The sequence below is a fragment of the Pleurodeles waltl genome, chromosome 5 (assembly GCF_031143425.1).
Source record: "Pleurodeles waltl isolate 20211129_DDA chromosome 5, aPleWal1.hap1.20221129, whole genome shotgun sequence".
NCBI classification, from domain to species: Eukaryota; Metazoa; Chordata; class Amphibia; order Caudata; family Salamandridae; genus Pleurodeles; species Pleurodeles waltl.
Genome location: NC_090444.1, coordinates 918,588,461 through 918,608,290, shown reverse-complemented (window position 1 = coordinate 918,608,290; position 19,830 = coordinate 918,588,461). Strand labels below are relative to the sequence as shown.

The window sequence follows — 19,830 nt, the reverse complement described above, 5'->3', positions numbered from 1 at the left end:
GTTGAATAAATTAGTGTATGTGAATTACTGGGTGCATTTTGTGACCTGGTGGTCATCAGTACTTGTGAACCACCTGAAGGCCAGGTTTGCTCAGCTGTTTATGTTATAGGCACAATTAAGGGTTATCTGGCAACAGATTGGTGTCATTGTGTTTGCACTGTGAGCCTTTTTTTACTATCTTTAGAGCTTCCTTTCTTGACAACTGCCCAATTTGCTCTGAACTACTTACATAGTGGTTCTTCAGTGATATGAGTTTCGTTTCGCTTTTTAAATAGCTTCATCTTTTGTGCTACTTCATAGCTATTCTCCTAGTTTTTAACTCTGAAAGTAGTGTAACACCTTGGATTTAGAGCTGCCTACAGCTTGGAAGCTTCACCAGTCAGTTGTTTCTCGTGTTAAGATTTACCAAGGTCTCGAGAGATCTGAGGAACCCATAACCTCATATTTGTCTAGCATGAAGGTGGATTTCTCAATGTCAGCTTGGAGCACTCCTGTAGATGTCATTTGTTGTGTGGGACCTCTCTCCAGACATTTCTGAGGTACAGTTATTTGGATGCCCAAACAACGGGCAAAGGTTATCCTGCTAGATTGATAATGCAGAATTTCTTGTTCTAGTATTCTTTATTAATTGTCAACTCGAGTTCCACCTCCTGGGCTTATTCAAAAGGTGAAGAGTATGCAGGAATGTGTGTCCATCAGTAGATTAAGTTCCTTTTATTCATATTTACTTTTTTTGTTTTGGATCATGTTATTTTCCCTCTTATTCTGGATAACTTCATCCTCCTCCCCAAACCAGAGGAAAGAGGATAGTGTCTTCTTTTTTTACAAAATCCCCACGCTTTTGTTTAGTTATTGGTAAACGACTCATATATTGGTTCTTGCTCTTATGTCCTAATTATTGGGGGAGTAGAAAATACTTAAGGAAATGAGGCCAGTGTGCAAGTGCACATCATAACTGTCCAACTCTTCATGTATACTGAGAGTGCAGAGCCACGCCTGTAGCACCATAGCTGGAAGTTTACACTGTGTGGTAGTATATTCGAAAGGTGAGGAATCTTCCGGTGGAAGTATTCATCTTAATGTGTTACTGAAAGGTAAGCAACCTATTCTTCCAAGTTTCTAAATGTTAGAAATGTAAATCTCTAATTCTCACTTCAAGTCATTGTTCCTTGATTATGTTGACTTACTTTTAAGTCTTAATACTCCTAATTGTGGAAAGCAATAAATAACTCAGATATACTAAAAAAGACCACAAGAAGGTGGGATTCCATAACAGTAATTGTGGAAATGTTACATCCAGAAAGCTATAAAAATTGTGGAGCTTTAAAAGCAGTGACAACATTTTTTATATATATATATATATTTTATTTAGAAATACAAAAACGTAGTGGTGAAAAAAGTACCTTGACCTTAATTCTAACCTTAATTTGAAATCCCTAGCCCTATCACCACCCCACACCAAATCCCTATAATTACCTCTTACTAAAGAATACTTCTACCTGCAGATTCCTCACCTGTAGAATAGTCCCAAGAATGGGTCTAGAGACTTCAAGGCTTGTCGCAGCTGGTAGTGTGCACTGACTTTGGATCAATGCCGGAAGTAGCATCATGCTTTGTCCCTGGCTTAATGACATCACTTTCCCATTTTTGGAGCCTTCAGTGTGGATCTGGAGCTTGCCTCCTCTGAAGAGTTTTCCTCTGACACTCTTTGTTTCTGGGACCATCGTTGTCGGGTCCTTCACAGCCTGATTTCCCGATGGCGAGTACATCCTTGCTTAGATTTTCAACACCAGACTTGGATCTGGTGGGGTTTCTGAAATGCCATGTACTCTATCTTTGTGAGAGCATAGGTGCCACTTGGCACGCCTTCGTATCCCATTGCTCCTTACGGCCTCCTGATATTCATGACTTTGGCTCCGACGCTGCTCAACGCTGTTCCACGTGTTGTGATGCCAACTCCACTTTCCTTTGACTCAGTGATCCACTCCTCGATGTCGGAACCGACTATTACTTGGACAGCTTCACCTCCACCACAGGTCACAAAGTGAAGCCAAAAAGCTAGTGGAGGAGGAGGAGGAGGAGTAGGCATACAGAATTCACATGCATGACCTGTTTGGCACAAAGTCGGATTCCCTCAAACCTTACCCAAATGGGGGTGATCATAGTGACTAAAAACAAGAATTACAAGGCTTTTCATCAGCTAGTAGCATAGACTATTCCCCCTAATTGGACATGGAATTTCCTAATGGACCACCAATGCCAGAAATGATGATGCTTCATATTGTAGTGATAAAGGCTGCTGAGGTCTTACACTTACAACTACCAAGGGCTGAGGTTAAGACCAGTGTTGTCACCAAGGTCCAACAGTAGTTTGGACCAGTGGGTTCTTCATATAGTCAAAAGGTGCAACACCTTCCCCTTCCATCAGGCTCCATCCATCCTACCCACTTAGACCACCAAGCCAAATTATAACAGGAGGTAGCAACACTCATACTGAAAGGAGCAGTAGAGATTGGTACTGGATCACGTTACTTCCTGGTGCCCAAGAAGGACGAGGGCCAGTGCCCGATTCTGCACCTCGGAACTCTGTACTTCTACCTTAGGAAGGAAAAGTCAAAGGTGCTGACACTTGCTCAAGTGTTACTGCTAGTGAAACTTGGAGACTGGATGGTGTCTCTTGACCTACATCATGAGTATTTTCACATCCCCATCGTATGGTCGCATCAAAGTATTTGCGTTTTGTGGTAGGTTCTACACACTACCAAACTACAGTGCTTCATTTTACCTTAATCTCTGCATTTTGAGTCTTTACAAAAGTGATAGCAGTAGTTGCGGCCCAACTCAGAAGATCGGTATCCCCGTTTTCTCGTACCTGGACAACTAGCTGATCAAAGCTTAGTCGCCAGAGGTGTTGTCACTCCATCTGCAGTGTCCCTGTTTGTTTTTCTGTCACTGAGTCAAAATTTTAGCTATAGCCCTCCCATTGTCCAGTTCATAGGGTCGGTACTGGACACTACCCTTCCTTCTGGATTGCCGAGCCGTCCTTTCAACAGGGCATATGAATTCCAGTTCCAAAGGTTGTGAGATTTCAGGGCTGCTTCTGCATTCTCCTAGTCATGCACAAACATTGACACATGAGAGCCCTGCATTGGTGCCTCTGCAGGAAATGGCTACAGTACCTAGGGAACCAGCCAGACTCTATCTTGATTTCCCAAAGTGCGGTGGTGAAAGTGGTTTGGTGGGGGAACAAATTTAACCTCAGCTGCAGGATGGTCTTTTCTCACCCTCCAACCCTAGCCTCTGTGGTAACATAGATCTCGGGATCGGGAGCTCACCTGGAGGATCTGGAGATCTGAGGCCTTTGGTATCCAGAGAAAAAGGTTCTTAACATAAACCTGTTGGAACTGTAGATGATTCGGATGGTGCTCAAGGCCTTCATTCTCTCCTTTCGAGGTCGGTCCATGCAGATCTTAACAGGCAACATGACTGGGATGTATTATGCCAATAAGCAAACAACCAAGGGAGAATTAGGGTCTCGCCTCCTTTGCCTGGAGGTGTTAAGACTGTGGTCTTCGGCTTTCTGCCAAGGGAAGTAGTTAACCACCAGTCACCTAACGGTGTCCCTGAATGTCATAGTCAACAGCCTGAGCCAGCGTTATCTTGCAGATCACAAGTGGAGTCTGCTGCTGGAAGTAGTCCAGGGTATCTTCCCCCAGTGGGTCACTATTCGGGTGGACCTGTTTGCCTAATTGGGCAATCCTCAATGCCAGCAGTTGTGTACCCTCCAGTATCCACTGGGAGGAGCTTAGGAGGGCACTTTCAGTTTCTGCTGCATTACGGGTTTCTCCCATACCTTTATTCCTCAGGTTTTGAGGAATATGCACCAAGACCCCTCCAGAGTTATTCTCATCGCCCCGAATTGTCCCATGGAGGGGTTGGTTTGCAAACTTCTGCACTTGGACTTTCTCTCCAAGTCAGGGTAATGGTTTTGCAATCCATTCTCTGAAGCCTCTACCTACATGCCTGAGTATTGAACAGGGACATTTAAGCTCCTTTCAGTTGCCTCTGGAAATGATTGACATCATTCTGTCAGCATGTTGCCCCTCCATAAAACAGCTTACTCTGACAGATGGATCAAATTTGTTGGCTGGTGCACAGACCATAATCTGGACCCCCTGCGGGCCAAATTGTCTGTCCGGAAATGCACACTTTACTTTACCCAAAGTGGTTGTGTGATTGACACTATGAAGTTGTATTGTCAGAGTTCCTCTGGCTGCCGGACCTGCTGTCCCTTTTTAAATATCCCTTTGTCTTGCATTTTTGAAAGGGTTGACAAATTTCTTAGGGACAAGGGAGTATCCTGAAAACGATAAATATTACAAATCCAAAGCAAAGAGCATTGTTTTTTGTCCCAGTGTGTTAGGTTTACTAACAAAGCACATTCCAGACTCTGGAATGGTCATGTGATAATTTCTGACTAAATAGAGCATCTGAAAGTTTGTCGAGCTATTGTACTAGTAGATGCATGTGAAAAGTAGTTAGGAGGAGCGTTTCAGAACAGTAACTGAATAAGCCGATTCCATTCCTGTACTTCTGATAGAACTGTTGTGTAGCCATTTTAGTTAGAGCTCCATGCACGTTATTTTAACACACTAGGCCGCTGTGCTCTATAACCTAGATATATTTTATTCAGCTTTGTCTTATTATTGTTACAATAACCATTTTTACGGTCTTGTTTTATTTTCTGTTTATCTAACTGTTTATGCGTAGGCCAGCCCTCTGTTCTCACACAAGACATTCTTGATCACTCTGTGCTTCTCCCAAGGCTACAGCACGGTATATTGCCGGTTAACGTGGTAGAAGTGTAGTCTCCAACATTTGTAGTAAACGCACATCCGTACGTAGGGACATTTTCTCAGAACATCAGCTGTGTTATTATAAAAACACATCCTTGTCCCTTACAAATTAGAGGGAGATTCCAGCCAGGGAACCACAACTGTATGCTGATTGCTGAATGCTTCTCTGCAGATGCTAACGCAGACCGCAGGCCTTTGCTCAGGTATGGGGGTTAATGTCTTCCAAGGGGAACCTGAAGGGCAGAATTAGAGCTTAACATGCTGTGCTTTATCATAGCCTAGGTGGGAGCTAGTCTATTGGTTATAGTGACAATATGATAGTGTTGTTTTTATGCATCACTCTTCTCGTCACAATTTTAATACTGTCATGTGTCATCCTGGTTATCGCAGCCCACGCTTTGCTATCTAAGATGCAGTCATTTTATTAAACTCATTATTGAAACATATACTGCTTCTGTTTGTCATTTATATATGAGGCTGAATTGTAAATGAGGGAAACGGATGAGACCTGAGTGACCACGACTTCCCTGAGAAGCCAAGTATGTCATGCGCTTGGCTGCCCAGTCATCCCTATTCTTGGATAGAGATGAGGCACTGCTAGTTAGCCAGAGCAAAACCCAGATTGGAGCGACATGTGTCACCTGCAGTGGGTTAGACTTAGTCTCCCACACCCCAGGTGATTCTGACGCTCAAAATCCAGTAGTCTCATTAGAATAATGAGAGCCTACGCGACAGAACAAACTTGTTTTCTTAAACAACAATCAGTCAATTAATTTCAGCTGCATTCTTACATATTTTCACATTTGGATGTAATTGGCCGACAGTGTTGTAAAATCTGATAAAAACAAATGTTTTTTTTTCCAACCAAACATGGGCAGTCAGGAAGTCATCTTCCTAGGTATAGTGAGAAGCTAATTGTTTGTGCCTAAACTCAAAGCGAACGTGCTCAAGAAATTTTGTAGACTTATTACTCTCAAAGTTATATAGTAATAGACTAGAAGAATATCAATAGAATGCTTTTTAAGTAAATAAAATAATTGTATTTTTGTTTTTTGGCCATATCTTAACTAAATAATCAAATTTTTCCTCTGTTTATAAACTGTTTACCAGCCCTATGAAAAAGTAAATATAAATTTACAAGACCATTTCAGTTCTTTGTTTAATAAGGAAAAGCTTAAGGGAGCAGCAAATATGGCCATTTTTAGGTACATCGTGACAAATGTTACAAAGAATAGACAGTTCTACTGATCGCACCCATTGTCAAAATATCTAATATATGGAAACCAAACATTTTTATTTACTTTTTGAACCTCAAGATCTAAAGTTTTAGGGGATTCTGAAACTTGGCAAAATAGGTTTAGAGCAATAGAATTTTCTACACATGTCATTTTAATTTTCAGTGTCATTAGATAGTGATTTCAGCTAGCAAGGTTTTCTTCCACTGTTTTTAAAATTTAACATAGAGCAGTTACTAGATGCATTTTTGGAATTTACTGGATATGCTTATAATGTTCTGCTATCATAATCTCTAACTGTTCTTTAAAATAGTGTTTTAAGTTGTAAGGATATGTTGTGACTTTTTATCGTAAGTATGTGACTCCTAACAGATTTTTAGATGAATAAATAATACATTTTGTCTTTTTGTTTTTGTTTTCTGAAAACTCATCTGCTTAAGGTCTTGAAAATGCAGGGGCAGTGCTTACTTCATCTCCATGCCCTAGACAAACTCACCTCTGCATTATTACTTCATTTTGGACATGGGTTAACATGTGAAGGTGATTGATACTTTTTTGAGAGACATGAACACAGATTAAAATAACCAGATAAAAAACACAGTTCTCTACTCAGTCCTGCGTCACTAACAATCACCACCAAGCATTCCAGAATATTCATCTGTTTCATGATGTTTGGGTTTTCACACATTCACAAAATAGGCCCCTTTAAAGGTATCTCTTCCTAGTTTGGCCCTGTGCTGTGATGGTGGAGAGTGGAGTTTTGAGGGAATGATGCTCATTTTCTACCAGTTCCTCCTAGCAAGGCAGCTTTTTCTGCCTCAGAAATATGTGCCAACAGTCTTAAGATATGAAAATATTCTACTTACAGTAAGTGCTTTCCTTGTATCAGTGCTTTATTGATACCTACTTCATTAACCCATTTTTTAAATTGTTAAATCGGAGGATAGTGTTTTCCGAATGTTTAGACAAAATCTGTTGCAAGCAGCATTATTATTTGGGGAAATGTTTTCAGCTTCTGTAACCTACTGTCTGGCTCATTTAACTGTTTTTTTGTTTGTTTTTGTAGCCTCCAGTTGATGTTCCTCACAGAATCCACTCAACGAGTAGAAGTGTAAGAGAAGAGAAAACACGCTCTGAAATCAACTGTAAGCATGGTTAACATTTTATTACAGAATTTAAATTTATGGTTTGATTATTTTCGTCAGTTGCTATGAGTAGATAATATTTATTCTCACTGAAACAAGAATTTGCAATGCAATAGGTCTTTTGTGAAAGTTAGAGCTATTATCGTTGTAAATTAAAATGTCTTTTACCTATGTGTTTTGATTTGGAGTGTAGTGCCACAGCAACCTTCCAAGGCCTGTCGCTGCAGGAAATAGAACACAACGAGGCCGCTATCTTGAGAATGTTTTTGCCTCATTCCTACAGACTGGCTGTAATAATATACACAGAAGTCCAGAGGGTGATGGGACATGGGACATCGCTCTGCACTGTGCCTGTGACAGCTTCTGTGCGGGTATTCGAGGTGGGGCCTCTTCAAACAGGAAGCAATGCTATAAGAGATGTTTTAGACAGTGCTTCTGGAAGTGACATCTGCAAGATGCAGTAGCTGTGTGGGAACTGTCAAAGCCATGACACCAGTGACTTTTGAGATGAGGAAGTGATAGTTTTATCCACAATTGTGCCCTATGATACGCTGCTCCTCTTGCTGTGGCATCCTTGTGTTAGCTTTTTTTGTGCTATGGGGTTAGGAAAATGGCTACCTCTACTAACTGAACTCTATTTGAAGAGGTCCAGTTAACATCCAAGGGCTAGGTGTGCTTTTGCATCCAAGCTTGAGGCCGTGAAGTGCTTGGGTCTGGAGTCATGACTCCTTTTCGACCATTTTGGGACTAACCCCTTTCACCATCTTTTTGCCTAGAACTCACAAATGTGCTTGGTTGGTTACCCTCTGGAGGACGTGTTATCGCCTATTGTTAAGCTCTACTCAAGTCATTTGGTTACTGCACCCACTGCAGAGGTCTTGACAGAACGAGAATTTCACAGATAACAATCCTGACATAGCTTTTTCACCTCTTCATCTCTGCAAGGTGGATGCAAATGAATTAATTATAGCAATTTTATTAAGAATAGCACCTGCTTTGCTATGCTATGAAAAGGCCGAACCTGTATTACCAAGCTCTATATAAAAAATAAACAAGTTTTTCTCAGACTGCCCCAGCATGCACCAGACAAAAAACCCAAGGGGAGAGGATGTGGGTATAAGGGCAAACGCTGCCGACTTTGGAGCTTGGGAACACGGTTTGAGTCTCAGCGCTGACTGAACATCTTGTGATTGTGGGCAAATCACTTAATCTCCCCTTGCTACAAAAAATTAATGTGTAATGTGGCTGATGCTCAAAACTGTATAAAAAATGAACAATTAAAACGCTCCAATACCTTCATGTTGAGTTTGCGCTACATAAAACTGCAAAAAATACAAAATAAAAAAGATCCTGCAGACATCGCAAAGAAAAAGCAAGATGCCCGAAAACATGGAAAAGGAAGGAACAACATATGCTACGAAGCTGCAAAGCAAAAGAGAAAAATAGTGTGCCACACTAATTTACATGGCCGATCGTTCCATACCCCATGTAACACGGTCAGTATCCAAGGCAGTAACCAACCAGCCGCAAGCCGGGCAAACTCATAAAGTATTTACCAACAACATCAAGGGATTTTTGAAAGTCAGGCCAAGGAACCAATGAATGTGATAGGCGTGACACAGGTGTGGATAAATCCCACAGGAAAGATTACAGCATGCCGAGAAGAGCAGCGCCTGCGTGCTGCTACGTTTGACCTAAAAAAACAAACGCTAACGTTATAGCTAGGAATTGTAATAATATGTTACTTTATATTTGAAAACAATCTTAGAAATTCATGTGAAAAAACAAAGGTTAAGTGAACTTTATAGTTAGGTGAGCATGTCAGTTAAAAATTGATATATCATACAAACAAAACCACTGATAGCCACCAGTAATAGTTCTCTGAAGTAACTATAACTCACACTTTTGTAGAACAGGGTTTGAGTCATACACTAGGTGCCACCACATCTTTGTTGACGTGGTGGCAGCCACTCAGATCTTTTCTCAAGATCTGTTGGCTCCACAGAACTTCCGCAGCATGAAATAGGAAAAGTCTTTGAACCTTAATTTCACCAAAACTACTGAACGGATGTATTGCTGTTTAATTTTCCTATGATAATGAATGGAGAAAAGTGTGTTTTGGGAACACCCTCTTTTTGTTGGCCCCGCTTGTCAGATCAACCTGAAACGTTTCAGGAAGGAGCTGAGGTAGATGAGACTATTTTTGGGGAAAGTTGTGTGAAGATTCATCAAACAGTGCCAGATTTATAAGCAAACCAAAAATATGTTTTGGAAACGCAGTTGTAACTATAGCTACCCAATATTGTGTGTGTGTGTGTGTGTGTGTGTGTGTGTGTGTGTGTGTGTGTGTGTGTGTGTGTGTGTGTGTGTGTGTGTGTGTGTGTGTGTGTGTGTGTGTGTGTGTGTGTGTGTGTGTATGTATGTGAGTGTGTGCGCACACTCATTTTTTCAGGGAAGGTGGGTCACACTCACAAGTCCGCCATAATATCAAACATTTGGGTATCCAAAAGATAGTTGTACGCCTTTTGGGTGGAACACTGGTCTTGCTCTCAAAGGACAGCCATGTTGTATGCAAACCGTTTTATGTGTATTTCCCTATACTCGTTGTGATTACACAGTTTACAAAGAGATTTTTTATCCTAATACCATTTTGTGAATTCATTAATTTTACAAATATGTTTACAGTTTTTTTTTAAATAGTCTCCATGTAATTCTTAGAGAAGAAATACTACCTATATGTTAAGGCAATATACGTCGTCATAATTTTCCACTTGTTCCTTTTGAGATAAATCACAGATGTATTGATTTAGAATGTTTTCTTTTTCACCTCTCTTCACTGCTTTCATAATATGCTTTTCAGATTATTTTTTCTAATGTTTTGTTCATGAACATGAACAAAATTCTTTGCATGCCAGTGTATTTTCCATAGAAATGCAAAATCAATGTTTTATCAATTTCACCAGTCCATCAGAGGTGATCATATATAAACACTGCACGTCCAAAAACATTCTTCTCCTTGACGTGAAGCCCAGTAGGTTATTTCTCTCTATCTAAATTATCTTGATTCTCCACAGAAGTAGATTTTATTATTGTTAAAAGCATTATGTCCAAGTGTGCAAGCTTACAATGTTTATGTATTTTATCTGTGACATATAGTTGCAGATTCCTTCCCTTAGAACTAACCCGAGGCGTCAGTCTAGATCCAGAGATTTTTGTTGAGCAGTACCCCTGCGTGCCGTTAGGTGGCGTCCACTGCATCCACGTCTGTTGTACGCACCGGATATGATGTCACGGGTGTGATATAGGCGCCACCCCGGCACGCTGACGTCAGTTCTTTTCTTTCCGCTAGCCTATTGCGATCCGAATAAGAGTTACAGCTCAAGTCATTTTTGACTGGTCTTTTTTTACTTTTTGTCAAAGATTTTTGAATGTCTGCACTCCAGGTGCATCGAGGATGTCTTTGTGTAAGACTGGGTTCAAGCCCTGCAGATCCTGCCATCTGGAGATGTCTGTAATGGCGCCGCACCTTGTGTGCATGTGGTGTCTGGAGCACGATCATGACCCGAAGTTGTGTTCTGAGTGACGGGCCATTAATTTGAAATCTTAGAGGCAGTGTTCCCCAAAGCTCCTTTGAACCTGGTACTCGGATTTGCGTCGGTTCTGATCTCAGTTGAGAGGAAGGCTCAAGGCCGAGGACGGTTGCGGAGCCCCCCTTTATTATCATCCCAGTCCAAGTCCTCAGGAACATTACATAGGCCGAGGCACAAGAAGAAGTCAAAGAAGAACAAATGTTCTTTGACTTCACTCTGTCTGTATGCCGAAGAAGCGAGGGAAAAGGAGCATCATTGTTGTATGCCTCTGTCTTTGGAGCTGGCGTTTGGATCGGCTTAGCTCCTCCTGAGTTTCTGGGAGCCAAGACAACCCCTGCCCAAACGTTTTATGGGGCGTTGCACCTCATTTTTGGGCAGTCAAACCCTGCCAGAGTGCCCTCTAGCCCCGCAGGGTCAGAAGGTGCCCCTTCGGGTTCCATGCCTGCGGCTTCCCCCTCGGCTCCTGGAGGGGACCCATGGATCCATTCCTGTATCTGAACTGGTGTTAGTAGTACCACCTTGACCTTCCCCGATTCTGGTTCAGACTTCAACACTCCCCACGCTGCCGGTACCCCTGGACGATGCCGACCCCATCCTCATTGCTGATTTGGACACATAGCCAGGTCAGCAATGCATGACTCCGAATTCGACAGGGGCCTTGCCCCCTGTGTCGGAGCCTGACCACTGGGGTATGATGAGGAATGGGGGGGGGGGAGAGTCACTGGACCCGCTAGAATACCAGCTACAACACCCTTTGGACTGGTGTACGGATCTGGGTGAAGCCAGTGGTCTGTATACTTCCCCTGACACTGCAATGCTTTCTCCTCCTTCTGTGACTGCCTGTTCCATGGTGGTACGAAGTAGGTTAAGGTACTGGGCCTCGAGTTACCTTTGGTGGCAGTCAGGACTAACCTGACAGAGATGCTACAGTGTGGGGCTTCATCCTCTGAACCCCTATTGCCCCTTAATGAAGCCCTTACTGATGTCCTGCTGGGTACCAGTCCAAACCCAGCACAGGTGCTCCTGTGCAGAGGAGTATTGCCTGCCGCCATCGACCTGCCCCTTATGGCCCAGTGTTCCTGATGGAACACCCAACCCCTGAAAGCTTGGTTATCCAAGACTCTACATCCCAGGGCACGCTCCCTTCCACAGAGGCTGGACAAACTTGGGAAAAATTAGTTTTCTTCCTCCAGCCTAGCATTGTGGTCCTTGAACACCAGATGCCTTTTGGGACGTTATTCCCACAAGGTGTGGGATACAGTTGCGCAGGTGCTGCAACAGGCCCCAGAGGAAGCCCAGGCTGTTCTCTCAAGCAGTGCTGATGGGAGAGACACAGCAAAGTCCACAATCCAATGTGGACTGGACACGACTGATTCACTGGGAAGAGCGGTTGCATCAACTCTGGCCCTTAGACGCCATGCCTGATTGAGGACATCTGACTGTTCAGGGATGTCTAATCTAACCTTACGGACATGCTCTTTGATGGCACCCCTCTTCGGACAGAAAGCAGACTCTGCACTCGAGCGCTTCAAGGATTTTCTGTCTACAGCCAGGTCCTTGACTGTGTGGCTGCCCCTCGCCTCCCTCTGTCTGCTTTTCGCCCTTTTCTAGCTACAGAAGGGGTGTCCTGACCTGTTTTTTTCCAGTCCAGCTGCCGTACATGCTACACAACCTCTGTGTGGCCAGGCCTCATAGGATCCACTGCCCTCGTGGATCAGGGAGCCAGCGGCCTGGCCTGTCCTCAGCGCTCCCTACCCCCCTCTCTGAATCTGCCTCCAAACCTTCCTGATTCTCCACCAGGGACCAGCTATAGGCAGAATTCACCATCACCTGCTCCGCTGGCAGCCCATCACGTCAGGCAGATGGGTTTTGCAGATAGTCCGAGGGGGCTACGCCTTACCCATCGAGACTATGCCTCCATCCATGCCCACCATCCTCCGATCGGATGATGGAGGATCACTTGGCACCTTGTCTGCAAGGAGGTTACAGCTCTCTTGGCCAAGGGAGCCATAGAGAGGGTCCCTGTGCCTGAAGTAGGTTATGGTCGTTATTCCTGCTACTTTCTGGTGCCCAAAAAGGACAAGGGCCTCCGCCCTGTCCAAGACCTTTGGCCTTCGGTCCCTCAACCTCTTCCTCAAGAAGGAGAAGTTCAGAATGTTCACTCAGGTTCTATCAGCCCTGGACCCTGGAGACTGAATGGTAGCATTGGACTTGCAGCACGCTTACTTCCACATTCCCATCCTGCCTGCCCACAGATGTTACTTGTTCTTCAAAGTAGGCCAAAAGCACTTTCAGTTCACTGTGCTCCCCTTTAGCCTTACCAGTGCCCTACGGGTCTTCACCAAGATGATGGTGGTAGTCACAGCTCATCTGCGCAGATCATGGGTTTTAGTCTTCCCCCTATCTCAGCAACTGACTGTTGAAGGCGGGCTCGCCCCAAGCTGTTGTCTCCCACCTCCAGACCATGGCGTACCACCTGCATTCGCTAAGGTTCACTATAAATGTGCCAAAGTCACACCTGACTCCCTCTCAGACACTTCCATTTTGGATACAATGCAGTTTCAGGCTTATCCTCCAGAACGTTGAGCCCTGGATATTTAGGCTGTGATACCGATGTTCCAGCCTGTATCCTGGATGTCAGTGGGAAGATCCGAGTCTCCTGGGCCTCATGGCCTCCTGCATCCTGTTGGTGACACATGCCAATGGCATATGCGGGCTCTGTAGAGGGACCTGAAGTTCCAGTGGGCGCATCATCAGGGGAATCTCTCTGACGAGGTCCAGATCTCAGAGGGAACTGCACAAGATCTGCAATGGTGGCTAACAAATCGCGATTGGGTCAAAGGCAGATCCCTCTCCCTTCCCTCAACCTGATTTGGCAGTAGTGACAAATGTGTGACTCCTGGGATGGGGCTGCCACCTGGGAGAAGCAGAGATCATGGGCATCTGGTCTCAGGTACAGTCTGGACTCCACATCAACCTGCTGAAGCTCCAAGCAATCAGACTAGCATTGAACACATTTCTTCCCTCTTTCAAAGGGAAGGTAGTGCGGGTGTTCATGGACAACACCACCACCATATGGTAGTGCAACAAGCAGGGCGGGTGGGGTTGTGGATCCTTTGTCAAAAGGCTGTGCGCCTCTGGATATGTCTGGAGCAGCAGGACATTTCCCTGGTGGCTCAACATCTGGCAGGCTCTATGAATGTCAGAGCGAACAATCTCAGTAAGTCACGAATGGCATCTCCATCCAGAGAGGAAGCAAGGTCTCTTTCAGCAGTTGAGTTGGTTAGATCTGTTCATCTACGCAGAATACTTGCAATCTCAGCAGTATTGCACCTTTAAGTTTCCAATGCGGCACTCACTCTGTGACGTTTTTAATCTTAAGTGGAGCTCAGGCCTCCTGTGTGCCTTTCTGTCCATACATCTTCTACCCATAGTTCTCAAGAAGATGAAGAACGACTGGACCCAAGTAGTCCTTGTGGCTCCCGACTGAGCATGAAGTCTGGTATCCCAGGCTTTGAAGCATGGCCATTGAGCCTCCGATCAGATTGTCCATTTGGGTAGATCTTCTGTCATAGCAGCAGAGGAGGGTTCTCCACCTTCTTGCATGGAGGTTAAGTGGTGGCAGTTGACAACATTTGATCTGCTGCCCGAAGTCTGTAGCGCTATCTTGACAGTCAGGCAACACTCCACCAAAATGTAATTGGAAGAAATTTGTGGCATGGTGCACAGACGGTTCTATTGACCCTCTTTCTGCCACCCTCTCGGAGGTTCTTTTGTTGGCCCAGCTGGGCTCTGCTTTGGGCACTTGTAAAGGTTATTGGTTGCAGTCTCTGCTTTCTTACAGCTACCTGATCAGCCTTTTTTGTTTAAATCCCCTATTGTAAATAGGTTCTTTGAAGGCCTAACTCATATGTTTCCTCTTTCTCCATTCTTTATGCCCCCAATGGGACTTGAATTTGGTTCTGACATTCCTGATCTGTGCTCCTTTCGAGCCTCTCCACAATTGTCCTCTAAAGCTTCTCACTTTGAAACCAGCCTTCCTTGTGGTCATTACATTCGTCCTCAGGGTGAGTGAGCTGCAGGCAGTCATCTAAGCCACCCTGCCTTTCCATCTATCTTGACAAAATGGTACTTCGCACACAGGCCTTCTTTCTCCCGAAAGTGGTTATGCACTTCCATGTAGGACAGTCTTTCACCGTGCCTACTTTTTAAGCACCCTGCATCCTTCTAAAGAAGTGGAGAGGATCCACTGTCTGTACCAAAAAAGAGCACTGGCATTCTGCCTTTATCGTACCAAAAGGTTCCAGGTGAATGATCAACTCTTTGTTGGTTATGTAGGTGAGACGAAAGGTCAGGCAGTGCAGAAGAGACCCATCTCCTGATGTGTCGTACCCTGCATTAAAATGTGCTAAGAAGCAATCCCATGAGGGCTTGTATACTCATTCTACCAGAGCTCTCATTCTATCGGAGCTAAAGCTGCAACCATTGCAGTAGCACGCAGAGTTCCAGTCCTGGACATCTGTCAGATGGGAACGTGGGCATCCCTGCTCACGTTTACCAAACCTACTTTATGGATGGTCAGGTCAGTAGGGAGGAACATTTGCCAGTTCGGTCCTGCAGGACTTTTTGGTGTGATCTTGGTTTGCAGATCCACTTTTGGGGATGGCATTGCTTGGGTATCTATTCTAAGGTAAGGAATGTGCAACTAGATGCCTCTATCAGACTGGCAGATTTCTTACCTTCAGTAACGCCTTATCTGGTAGGGACAATATATGCTCTAATATTTAGCAGGCTGGACTATGGTAATGACCATCGGCTTCTGCCACTGAGACATTACTGTCCAAACAGCCCATTTATAATCTTACCACTTTTGAGAACCCTACATTGGCTAACTGTCAGAAAGAAAATTATATTTAAAATATGTTGTGTAACCCACAAAGCTTTAATGGGGAAAGGTCCTAGCTATTTACACCAGAATTTCAAACACCAATATCCAGTCGGGAACGCGCGATCCATGGGTAAAGCTTTACTTATTATCCCCTGCATCCGGCGGTCAAGATGCGGAAGGAGGTCTTTCTCCTACCTGGCTTCCACCAATTAAGATGCTACTAAAGACTGATTTGTTTTAAATCAGTGTGCTGCTCGTTGTTGCGACTGTCCTCAGCCCCTAGATACCCCTGTAGGGGTGATTTGTGCGCAATATCAAATTAACATTATTCACATTGGCTATTGCTTTTACATTTTGTATAATTCTCTTATGAATATACAAGCTAGTACTCCTGATATATTTTTTCTTACATGTCCACATGAGCATATGTTTAACAAGACAGAGTTTTACTGATGTTCTTTGGAGTATTTGTGGATAGAATAGTAATGGTTGTACAGTTTTCACTGAATTTACAAGCCTTGTCCAGTCTAGCCTGGTGGGACAACAAGTCCCAGGCTCCTTTGCTGCCCCTCACCTGGGGGCCATCATCAAGGAAACGCGGGCGCTATAAAGCGCACCATCGCAGCTGCTCCGGTCTAGCCTGGTGGGACAACAAGTCCCAGGCTCGTTTGCTGCTCCCTCGTTGCTGCCCTTCACCTGTGGGCCATCATCAAGGAAACGCGGGCGCTATAATGCGCACCGCGCACCACCGCTGCGCGGGACGTGTGCGGGCCAAGCCCGGGCCAAGGGCCCATCAGAGACCGAAGGAGACTGGGCCCCCACTCTGGGCCCTATGGTACGGTGCCAGGTTATTCAGTGCCTGAAATTATTTCAAGTATTATCTGTATCACACTGAAGTATCTGCTTTTTTATGGGGAAGCACAAGGCGAAATGTAGCCCAGTATTGGGCTCTGCCAAACCTGAAATACCTAAAATTAATAAGACCATGCAATCCCACACCAATTGTGTCTCCAAGGAAATTGACAACCTGATTGAAGAGGTGGAACAGATTTTGAACAATAAGGAGAGAGCCCCACGAAAGGAGCCTAAAACCGGCACTCTTATTCCGTTCCTAACTTTAGGACCGCATACTGTTCACAACTCGCAAGTTACTACTTCTCCCTACCAGGTGTTAGCCTCTCAAGGCTCTTCCAAAATTGCCAGTTCTCCTACTCCCCTTGTATCCCACTTTGAATCTGAAGTATCTAAAGCCAACCTAACGAATTTTACAATTCTCTGTTCTAACCGTTTCTCCCCTTTGGAGTCTCAAGATCTGGAAAATCCCCAACTAACTCCCCAGACCTTGCCGCACACGGAGAGTGTACCCCTGCAAGATGACTTGCTAGCATTGGTGTTTAGCCTTAAGAGCCAAGTAGGCGAGCTGAAATCCTTACTGCTTGAAATCACCACTCTCCTCAAAAGCAAAGATCTCCTTCACATTTGTGAGCCCAAGCTAATTTCTGTGCCAACCAAACATCCTCTTGTAAAATGCGGTTTGTCAACTGGGCCCCTGCCAATGCCAGTAAGTGCAGCAGGCCTTACGCAAAGGCATTGTCTCCATAGCCTACATGTGTTCCCTCCTGAAAGCAATACTTCCCTTTTCTCCAATGTTCATTTTAAATGGGACATTACAAAAGCACCTTGTCGGAATTGACATCCAACCAATAACAACTATATATATATATATATATATATATATATATGTGCAATATTCCACTTTTGCCTCCAAATGTACGGGAAGATAAAGCCTCACTTGTTAACAAGGCCTCGCACTGGTTGAGATACGTCCGAGGCTGTGGCTCAGTTATCCATGATGACATCCTATCGGCTGAATGAGTAAAAGGCCCACTTGGAAGCCGGAATTTTATAAAACTTAATCTCAAAAACACCCACTTGGTAACAGGTCTTTTAGACATGGAAGCACGCAACAAAAATAGGAAGATTTCTGCCATTTTTCTCAGCGATAGCTGCCCTTTCATTGGTAACACTCGGCTGAATCCTTCCTCCAGAACAGCCAATTTGGCTTTGAGTAGTTCTGCAGGCTATCAAGATATTAGTCCATCAGGCCACCAGGTTTTTAAAGGTACAGCATTTGATCCAGTTCTCACGATTAGCGCTGGTTCTGCCTCCAGTGGCCAAACGGCATGTGAATTTGATTTCCAGGGGGCCATCTCAGATATTGACTGACTATGTCCTCTCAGCTATGGCACTTCTAAAACTAGCCCTGATTTACCAGCTATAGGTTTTTCACCTAATCCATCTAGTCCAGATGTTGTATCGCCACGGAAATTACAATTTGCTATTATTAATAATCCCATAAATCTACCTTCTGCGGAGCATACTAATAGCCATGCCCCAGATGATACTTTCTGCAATTCAATCTGCTCCACTGCCCAAGCGAAAGCAAAATTCCTGTCCTGGAACGTGGCTGGTATCAATGGTAAACTTGCTGACACTGAATGGGGGGCATATGTCGAGAATTTCAATACCTGTATGTTCCAGGAAACCTGGGCGATACATTGCATGTATAGACAAGGGTTTTGTTCCTTCTTTAAACCAGCTAAGTAATCTTTAGCAGGTAGAGCAGCAGGGGGCTTATGTACTTGGGTAAAATCGACAGAGGTGGGAGGAATCAAGGAGATATATGTAGACTCCCCCGACATCTTGGCCATTGCCATTCAACCAATCTCAGGCTCCCCTGTCCTATGTATAAATATCTACAGTAGGCCGGGTCCTTCCAACCATCGTTCAACTACTATCGAGCTATTGAATATCTTAATCCCGGACCTCCGTTTAAAATATCACATCATAATAGCAGGGGATTTTAATGCCCAACTTGAACTCAATGCAGACCTCATAGAGGTTATGCAGTTTGAAGATAACATATGGAATATCCCCTCCTATCCCATACAGCAAACGTTATATAAAACTTGTATTAGGGCCATACAGATAATAGATTTCATGATACTCCATGGTCTCCGTCTTGGCAATGGTCGCTTCCCAGCTGATACCCCCGCCAGACCAACTTTTTTTAGGGGCTTATACAGTAGCACACTGGATTACATTTTCCTTGACTTGAGAGTTTGGCATCACATATTAGATGTGGAAGTGGATAATCCGTTTACCAGTGATCATGCCCCTCTGCAGATCACGTACAAGAGAACTCTTTTAGCAGGAGCTGTATTCTCTTCTGCTCCTTCTGATGGCATGAAGTTGTCTAGTAACAGGCTTACGGTAAGATGGGACTCTTTCCAGAGATCTAATAAACTTCGAGATAAACTGTGTGCATTAACTTCTACCCACCAGTTATTTGATGATCACTTTACATTTGCCCCACTTGAAGTCATGACTCTACATTTGGACCTCTTCGTAATCTTGAAAGAGCTGTTTTCCAAATGCGCTAGGCTATCAACTAACTTTTGTGCCCGACCCAGCAGCAAATGGTTTAACAAGAGGTGCAGAGAGGCTAAAAACATCTTGATAAAGGTGTTAAGGAGAAAGGATAGATCAGGAATTACCAATGCTAGGCGCCATTATGTATTAACATGCAAAAAGAGCAAACTCGAGTATGAAGAGGGGCTCTGGAGCGAATTAGCTGAGGCAGCTAAGGTCCACGACCCTAAACGGTTCTGGCTTCTGGTCTCTCGTAGTGACCAGAATCGAGCATCCAACCCAGAGTCTCATATTACCCCCGATGTCTGGCTCTCCCATTTCAAGGAACTGTATGGCTCCACACTGGATTGCGATGCACCAAGTCCTGGAGAGACGACAGCATCTCACTCGCCTGTGTCTCCCCTGCCTTCCTTCACACTAAAAGAAACTGTGTTGGCCATCACTGCCCAAAAAGCAGGGAAGGCTCCAGGGTCAGATGGGATCCCCTCAGATATGTTTAAAGCGGATCAGAACAACAGGAGCCCGTACATTAATAGGCTCTCCAACGCTCTTCTGACTACTAGATCCTATCCCGACTCATGGAAAGAGGCAATTATCATGCCCATTTACAAGAAAGGAGAGAGAAATTCCCCGGGAAATTACAGACCTAACAGTGTCCTTGATAATCTCCCAAAAATATTTTGC

The 19,830-nt window shown here is 44.3% G+C and overlaps 1 protein-coding gene across 5 annotated transcripts in view; it reads left to right on the top strand.

The window, feature by feature from the left end:
* The window catches only part of MAP4K3 (mitogen-activated protein kinase kinase kinase kinase 3), a 960,603-nt gene that overhangs the window by 392,055 nt on the left and 548,718 nt on the right, over positions 1-19,830 (top strand). For all 5 annotated transcript variants that reach the window (XM_069235044.1, XM_069235047.1, XM_069235048.1 and 2 more), the window contains exon 13: positions 7,158-7,236. In XM_069235044.1, the coding sequence (XP_069091145.1) occupies positions 7,158-7,236 (79 nt within the window). The remainder of the gene's footprint in view (positions 1-7,157; positions 7,237-19,830) is intronic.